This window comes from Tribolium madens, unplaced genomic scaffold (assembly GCF_015345945.1).
Source record: "Tribolium madens isolate multiple individuals breed KSU strain unplaced genomic scaffold, Tmad_KSU_1.1 Scaffold_19;HRSCAF=116;Tcas5.2_LG9, whole genome shotgun sequence".
In the NCBI taxonomy this organism is placed as follows: Eukaryota; Metazoa; Arthropoda; class Insecta; order Coleoptera; family Tenebrionidae; genus Tribolium; species Tribolium madens.
Genome location: NW_025400983.1, coordinates 16,489,550 through 16,498,335, shown reverse-complemented (window position 1 = coordinate 16,498,335; position 8,786 = coordinate 16,489,550). Strand labels below are relative to the sequence as shown.

The 8,786-nt window shown below is 42.7% G+C and overlaps 1 protein-coding gene across 1 annotated transcript; it reads left to right on the top strand.

Annotated features, from left to right (window-relative positions):
- Positions 1 to 7,059: 7,059 nt before the first annotated feature.
- LOC123011641 lies at positions 7,060 to 8,070 on the top strand. Its single transcript, XM_044409193.1, has one exon. It carries the CDS (start codon positions 7,060 to 7,062, stop codon positions 8,068 to 8,070), a length of 1,011 nt encoding a protein of 336 aa, XP_044265128.1.
- The last annotated feature ends 716 nt before the right edge of the window (positions 8,071 to 8,786 follow it).

The window sequence follows — 8,786 nt, the reverse complement described above, 5'->3', positions numbered from 1 at the left end:
TGCGGAAAGACCTTTGATTTTTTATATTATATTTTAAGCACAATACTGGTCTCTCACGAGGGCCGTGTAATTGTTATAGCACGGTGTCAAATATTGTGCTTTTATTACACTGCTATATTATAGTACTACAACAAAAATTTTATAAATCAAAACTTTGCCACTTTGCGTGTGATTGTGCCAACTACAATTACGCGTAATAATTTGTTTATATTTAATTGCAAATACTGAACGTAAACTAAAATCTTGGAATTGTACATGTTTATTTTCTACTTATTCAGAAAGCTAAACCACAACTATTACAGTCGGTTATTAGGATCGCTTCAGGTAGCCTCCACAAGCCATAAATCATGAGAGCGTTCCTTCAAACCGTCCAATGTATGTATAAAGAGTTGCATATTTTCATTTCTTTTTAAACGTATTTAACAAAAAACTAATAAGTTTGAACCAAAAAGAAAATACCACCGCAATTGTCCCAAAAAAGCTCTATTTAAGCATAATAAATTTAATTAGAACAACTTACTTATGTGGCTAAAAAATGAGGATTGCTTTTAAGACATTTTTAATTATTTTTTAAAAGTATTAAATTTTGAATTTTTTTTATATACGAGCGCAAATCTTACTATTATACAGAATCGATAGGGACATCGACCTTTTTTTCAAAATGAAAAATGCGTCCGTAAAACGGGACCAATTTTTGCCTTGCTTTCGACGGTAGTCCAGACTAGCCTTAAATTTGATATTCGAGGAGAATCATTTCAATGTGATTCTAAGCAAAACCGGAGCGTTTGCGACAGCCTATTTCTGTGATCTTTGTCGTGTACGATATTCACGTCGTGATCGTCACAAATCTTGCCCTTACACGTGCCCCTGTTGTTTAGAAAAACCACCTTGTAATTTGATTCAAAGCGATATAAAATGTCAAAATTGTCAAAGAAATTTTCGGGGTGTCCAATGTTTTGAAAATCATATTACAAAAAAATTGATGCGAGAAAATAAAAAAATGCCCAACATGTTCAACTTTTGTGAAACTTGATTCTAAAAGTTCTTTGCGGAATGAAGTTTTGCCGAACCTGCGGTGTTAATAGACCAATAAGGCATTTTTGTTTCTTGAAACAAAACAGGGTTAATGAAAATACGTAATTAGACAATCAGTATAAGAACTTATTTGTTTATTTACGATTTTGAAACAAGGCAAGAAAAAAATATCAACAATGCGTACCTACTACACGAAGTAAATTTGTGTGTGGCGCAACAAGTTTGCGCTCATTGTATTAAAGAAGATGACATTTCAGTACACTGTAATTTTTGCGGGGTAAGACAACATGTTTTCTACGAGGACCCAGTAACAAATTTGTTAGATCATATCGCTAAACAATCGAAAAAGTTCAAAGTTACAGCCATCGCTCACAACATGAGAGGTTTTGATGGCTGTTTTATTTTACGTAAGCTTTTTGCAAATAGTGGTAGGTGGCAATCGGACGTGGTTCGTTCGGGAATAAAACTGTTGGTTATAACTTGTGGTTCTCCAATTCGTTTTATAGATAATTTAAATTTTTTGCAGTTGCCACTTTCCCAATTGCCTAAAGCATTTAATATACGAGAAAGAGAAGGCTATTTCCCATACTTATTTAATACTCTGAATAATCAAAATCACATAGGGAAAATTCCCGATCCTGAGTATTTTGGATATAACACTATGAACGAGAAAGATCGGGTAAAATTTTTATCATGGCATTCAGAACAAGTGACCAATAATTTTGTCTTTAATTTTAAGTAGAATTCTTTAAGTATTGTATTTCCGATGTGGATATATTAAGAAAAAGCTGCATTCGATTTCGGGAATCGTAAAAACCAATAATGTAGATCCGTTTTTAGAGTGCATAACAATCGCRTCAGCATGCAATTTAGTATTCCGACGCAACTATTTAGGCGAAAATTCAAACGGTATCATACCAGTATCGGGGTACAGAGCAGATGACAAACAAAGTGTAATTGCAATAAACTGGCTACTTTGGGAATCAAAAAAAGGTAACGTTCATATTATCCATAGCAGAAATGCGCGAGAAGTTCGGTTAAAAGAAGGTATGCTAGTTGACGGTGAAGAATTATGAATTTCACGGGTGCTCGTGGCACGGGAGCGAGCAAAGTTTTTTTAATCAAACCCAACGCATTATTTTTGCGTCGTGAAAACACACATAGCAAACAGGAGAGTATTAGAACATATGGTTATAACTTGATTATAATGAAGAAATGTGTTTTCAGAAACTAAATTAAAGAAAATCCTGTTAAAAAATTTCATTGAAAAGCGAAATTAATTGAGTAAACACACCCCTTTAAGCCCACGCGATGGCTTTTTCGGAGGAAGAACAAATGCTTGTAAATTATATTATAAAAGCAAAGAAAAGAAAAAATAGTTTACCAAGATCTTCTCTATATCCATTTATTATTAATAAATACGGAAAATATCCTATCGGGCATCCTAGATTTATGTTGGGCAAGAGGAATACGCAAATGTTGACATAAATTCTGTCGAAGGTCTAATTAAAAAACGGAATTAACTCCTGCTCAACTTTACCATACGGTGGTACCACTTCGATGTAATGGCAAATTGACATTTCCATTATGTCGAACCTGTGTACAAACAAATAACCAAGGCGATTGTCTTCACGAAGATATCAATTTACGGGAACGTATGTGGCTGATGAAAAACGAAGAAGGGTACAGCATAGTGGAACTCATTGAATTTGGGAGTACACCCGGAGAAAAAACTATTCACCAGTCTAACTTGGCGCTCACGCTGCGCAATGTCGAAAGGAGAACGCACACTTTATATTGTTACCGAGATTGAGAATTTAGACAACCGGTGAGGCGTAGGAGAATTGCGAGGCGGTGCTAGGAGATGGCGCTAGCAGTACCGGTTGGTACTGCTAGGGTACGACTTTACCGACAAGGTCAATATGGTGGCGAGTGAACAAGTGGATGGTGTGACGAATCGGTGGATGTAAAAGATTTATTGTAACTTTGGGCGAAATAAACGAATTAGGCGTACTTTGTGTTTCAATACGTTAACAGATCAGAAGTGGGATCGTAGATCCGGCGCTTTTGGGCCGCGAGGACGATAGTTTACGGGTGTGGTTGGCGTTGCACGGCGTTGTGCTGGCGTTGCACGGCGTTGTGCAACAACAACAAAAAAAGAACAAAATGGCGTCGAACAAGACTCGAGGGGGCGGCCAGACGTTGGTTCCAATCTCTCGAGTCTTACGACGTGACGTGGGAACAATGGAAGGAGGCGTTAACCAAGGCGTTCTCACGTCAGTTCGACTTTGCGACACTCCTTTTGGAGATGGTGGGCCGGACGAAAGAGGCGGGCGAGACTTTTGCCCGGTACTACCATGACAAGTTGGCGATGTGCGAGCGGGTGAAGATCAGGCGCGCAGATGCAACGTCCATGCGTCATCCAGGGGTTCCCGCTCACTTGAGGGCGAACGCGGTGGCACTCCGGTGCGAAAGACCGGAGACCCTGTATGCTGACTTCCTCAGCAAGATTGACGGGACTGAGGAGTCTCATCAGGCAGGCGGGCGACAAGGGGGTGACTCAGAGGCAGGACAGGGGAGGAGGCAGGCGGCCTTCAAACCTGGAACTCGAGACGGACGAGTAGTGTCACCGGCGACAAGTTGTGCTATCGCGAAGAGGCAACTGAGGCGTTGTTATAATTGCCAGAAGATGACGACGCACCTTAGCCGAGAGTGTCCTGAACCCCGGAGGAACAGGTGCATGAGTTGTCAGCAGGTGGGACACTACGTCGACGACTGTCCTGGGCGAGAAAAAGCGACCACCAAGGCGGAAGGCGGCGTCGGGACGGTGAGTAAGGTTTCAACTTTTAGGAAATGAGCGGTTACGGAGGCGGGGCATGTACTCGAAGTACTATTAGACACGGGCAGCGAATTTAATATTCTGTCGGCAGCCTGTGCGGTGAGGATACAAATACAGCCGAGGCCAAGAGAGCCGATGATTTTGCAAGGATTTGGTGGGAGCCTGACGGTAGTAAAGGCGAGGCGGAATTGTCGATCTGTATTGACCAGACAAAGCTGGAACTAAAGGCGTTGGTGGTGGATGAATTGACCCCTAATGTTGACTTTATTTTAAGGCAACCCACGTTAGACGACAACGACGTCGTTTTGAGAGTCCAGAGAGGCGTGGCGGAACTCTCACGAGTGTCAGACCTTTTCAAGAATTTCTCCCTGGGCGATTGCGGCGGAGTTCCGAAGAGAGTGGCGAAACTGGTGAAGGAGGCGGTTCTTGACCCAGACTGTATGACGATGGTGGAGTTAACAAAAACCGAAGCGAAAGGAAACTGGGCGATACCGGCGAAGATAATTGGAGATGGACGAAATTGTGTGGCAGTGGTGGGATGCGTCATACAAGCAACAAGGCGAGCGGCGCTGCTGGAATTTACTAATTTGGGCGACCAGATCGTAAGGTGGACAAAGGATAAGGTGGTAGCTCGGGCGGAACAGGTGATGAAAGGTGATCAGGTGGCGACGGTGAGTGTGCTTAGCCAAAGTAAGTTAGATCTTAAGCAATTACGAACGGGGCGATTTCGGAACGGGACAAAGAGCTAATCACACTTTTAGAGGCGAATGTCAAATGTTTTGTTACCGAACCTGGTGAAGTGGGTGTTACTCATTTGGGGTCGATGACAATAAACTTGTCGACGGATAAACCGATTTTTAGGCGACCTTATCGGCTTCCTGAGGTGGAAAAGCGAAAGGTGAAGAATAAGATCAACGAGTTGTTAAAGGCGGGTGGAATAAAAGAGAGTCAGTCCGATTTTACTAATACTCAAGAGAGGTGCAATACCGGAAGAATGGAAAAAAGCAAAACTGGTGCTTATCGTAAAACAGAAGAAAAATACGTATAGACCAATATGCCTTCTCAGCGTAGTAAGCAAATTATTTGAGCAGCTCTTGTCGATCAAAATAAAAAAAAATGGAACAAAACGAACTAGCGAAGAACCAATTTGGATTTAGAGCAGGAAAATCTACAGTGGATGCAATCAAGTAATACGAGAAAAGGCACAAGAACTTAACAAAAAAGCTTACAGGCACAGGAAAATAAGTGCTCTAGTAACTGTAGATTTACAAAATGCATTCAATACGGCTTCATGGGACATCATAATTAAAGAAGTCAAAGAAAGGAATCTCTCGCCATACATACAGCGGATGATTCTAAACTACCTAAAAGATAGGAAATTGTTAATAGGACAAGCGACGGAACTCGAAATCACAAAGGGAGTGCCGCAGGGGTCCGTGTCAGGGCCACTGCTGTGGAACATATATTATGACAAAATACTGAGGAAGTCAATCTACTCGGATACAACGAGGGTAGGATTCGCAGACGAAACTGGCCGGGAAATATTTTTATACCACCTTAGACTTAGCCCAGGGGTTTCACCAAGTGCCTATGGATCCGGAGTCGGTGCATAAAACGGCGTTTATCACTCCGGATGGGCACTATGAATATCTGAGGGTGTCATTTGGGTTGGCAAATTCACCGGCTGTATTTCAGCGCATAATTAACAAAATGTTAGGGCGTTTAAGGGGCGATAAAGTCCTGGCGTATATGGACGACTTGCTAATTCCATCCTCAACGACGGAGGAGGGATTGCAGCTATAGGGCGAGGTGTTAAAACTAATAGGCTAGGCGGGCTTTAAATTGAATCTGAGTAAGTGCGTGATTCTCGAAAATTCTTTGGAGTACTTGGGACGTGAGATTTCGGCAGAAGGTGTTCGGCCCGGGCGACGCAAAACTGAGGCCATTCGAGAATTCCCAACACCTAGCCAGGTGCATGATGTAAGGCGTTTTATCGGTCTGACTGGGTACTTTCGAAAGTTCATTCGTAACTACGCGACGGTGGCAAAACCCCTAACAGACCTAACCAAGAAAGACGTAGAATTTGTTTGGGGAACGGCACAAGAGCAGGCGTTTGACGAGCTCAGGCGTTGTGTGAAAGGCCGGTGTTGGCTCTCTATGATAGTGCTAGACAGACGGAAGTTCACACGGATGCGAGCAAAGACGGAATTGGCGGGATGTTGCTCCAGAAGCACATTTTAAACCGGTGAACTATTATAGCAGAACCACAACGGCGGCGGTGAAAAATTATCACAGTTTCGATCTAGAAACTTTGACGGCGGTGGAGACGATAAGGCGGTTTAGGGTTTATCTCTCCTAGGCGTGGCGTTTAAGTTAGTCACAGATTGCTCGGCGGCAAGACTGACTTTTGCGAAACGGGATCTAAACCCCTGAGTGGCGAGGTGGTGGTTGTCGGTACAGGAGTACGACTTCCCAATAGAGTATCGGCGTGGGCAGCAGATGCGCCATGTTGACGCATTGATGAGGTGGGGCATCCAGAATATGAGAGGTGCTTGGAGTTGGTGAAAAGGAACTACTGGTTTCCTCGAATAAACGTGTTTGTCAAGAAGTACGTGGACGCATGTCTTGACTGTGCGTTCAGCAAGGGATATTGTGGTAAAGGTAAAGGTGAGTTACATCCAATCGAAAAGGTCGCCAAGCCATTTGACACCGTGCATGTGGATCACTTGGGACCCTTCGTCAGGAGCGCAAAAAGGTAATTCTTAAGCACTGGTCGTGACAAATGCCTTCACGAAAACTCATTAGTCGATTATTTTGGGGGATAATCGACAAAAAACTACGTAAACACGTAGTATTTAATACACGCCAAAAGGCTTCGTCAATGAACAGGGTATGTATAACAATGTGCATATTCTCAGTGATGTCTTGAAACATGCCAAGACGCCTGGTACCAGTGGCCTGGTAGCAGTGCAACTGGATATATCGAAGGCGTTCGACAGAGAAAGGGTATTCCGCCCCTTATCTCTAAAATGATTATGAAGAGTTATGAAAATATGCTAACGGAAACACATAGTGGTGGCGAAACATTTGAGATCTCTCTAAAAAGAGGAGTCAAAGAAGGAAGACACTTTATCTCCGTTTATTTTTAACGCGGTCTTAGAGCCGTTACTCCAAAATTAGAGAGCATGCCAGGGTATAAAATCAACGAGTGCAATATATCCTGCCTAGCGTTTGCTGATGACCTGATTCTAACGGCAAACAGCCCCAACGACGCTCAGAAACTCTTGCAAGTAGTCGAAACATTCCTCAGGGATCATGGAATGAAACTCTCGTTACAAAAGTGTGTCTCCTTTCAAGTTGAGCCGACAAGAGATTCCTTTTATGTGCAGGATGCAAACATTTTTGCAAACAACAGAGAGCCGATTCCAAATGCTGATGCAGAATCAAAAATTAGATACCTTGGCATGGATATCTCCCCCTGGTGCGGCATAGATATCAAGCAGATGAGGGGAGAAGTGCGAAGCATGTTGAAGTGGGTCAAATGCCTAGCACTAAAGCTACACCAGAAAATTGAATTACTCTCAGGATACCTAGTCCCGCACTATTTATTTAGAATATTGCATGGAGGGGCACCGACTTCAACGATAAGAGGTCTCGACGACGATTTCCGAGTCGCCGTTAAAGAGATACTCTATTTGCCGTTGTCGACAGTTGATGGTATGATTTATACCAGGAAAAGAGACGGTGGACTAGGTTTTCCAAGACTAGAGGTGACAGCGATAGCCTCTAGTCACAAGTCAGGGATGCGCTTTCTAGAAAGCCCTGACCCTGCCATTCGAGCTCTTGCTGCTGGAACAGGGCTGCGGGAACGGCTTAGGCGACAAGCCTGTGTGAACCGCATAAACTGGCCCATCCTAGATACAAAAACCATAGATCGCTGGAAAATCGAGGCTAAAAGGCAAGAGCTCCGAAGCTGGGGGGCCAGCAAAACCCAGGGAAAGGCGGCTAAATCGCTGGCTGACGATCCCATTAGCAATTGCTGGTTGTATAATCCTACGCTGCTCAAACCATGCCGATATCTCATGGCACTAAAAATAAGAAGCAACACTTGCGTAAATAAAGTTGCACTGAACCGAGCAGTTCTTCAGCACGACCTGACCAAGACCGTAAATGTCGTCTGTTGCCCGAGACGCTAGCCCAGGTACTTGCCCAAATCTACAATGGGGGACCCAAAATCTTTAGGAATTAAAGACAGGGCCCCACCAACCAAAAAGCCTTGTCGCAACTCTGTGCTGAACGACACCCCAGACAAAGCTCGTATTATTTCTTTGTTAATGACCGGCCAATTGTCACGATTTTTGATGTCCCGCGTTTATTAAGGAACATTTGAAACAAGTTATTGCGATGTAAGCTTCAATTTGAACCTCACAAACTTGCCAAAATCCAACATATCGAGGCCGTTCTCAATATTGACCAGCCTAATCAGTTTCCTGAGAAGTTTTTTTTTTGTCGTTTCAAAAAATGTCAATGTAAATGCACCTTTACCGTCATTATGATTGATATTAAAAAAAACTGTCAAATTAACTTTGACATCAATTTTTGCAAAATGCCAGCTATATCAGTTTTTAATAAATCTCGAGCAATACCTCTTATTCAAAGCGGAATGTCACAGCGGCAAGTCTCAGTGACTCTGGGGATTCCAAAAACTTCGATATTGTCAATGTCAAAAACATTATGCCAAACATTAAAAGCTTGCTTATGAGTACCTAAGGTATAGTTTAGAAATTTTGACAACTAAATGACACCAATCAATTTTCATTTGTTATGAGTTAGCAGACTAAAACCAGGTCCAGTATTTTTCTGTAGAATCACCTCAAAAACATTGATGGGTTTGATTTTTCGAACTTGAGAG

Excerpts from the sequence above, each read along its gene's own strand:
- LOC123011641 (XM_044409193.1), top strand. The coding sequence starts at position 7,060 with ATGCCAGGGTATAAAATCAACGAGTGCAATATATCCTGCCTAGCGTTT.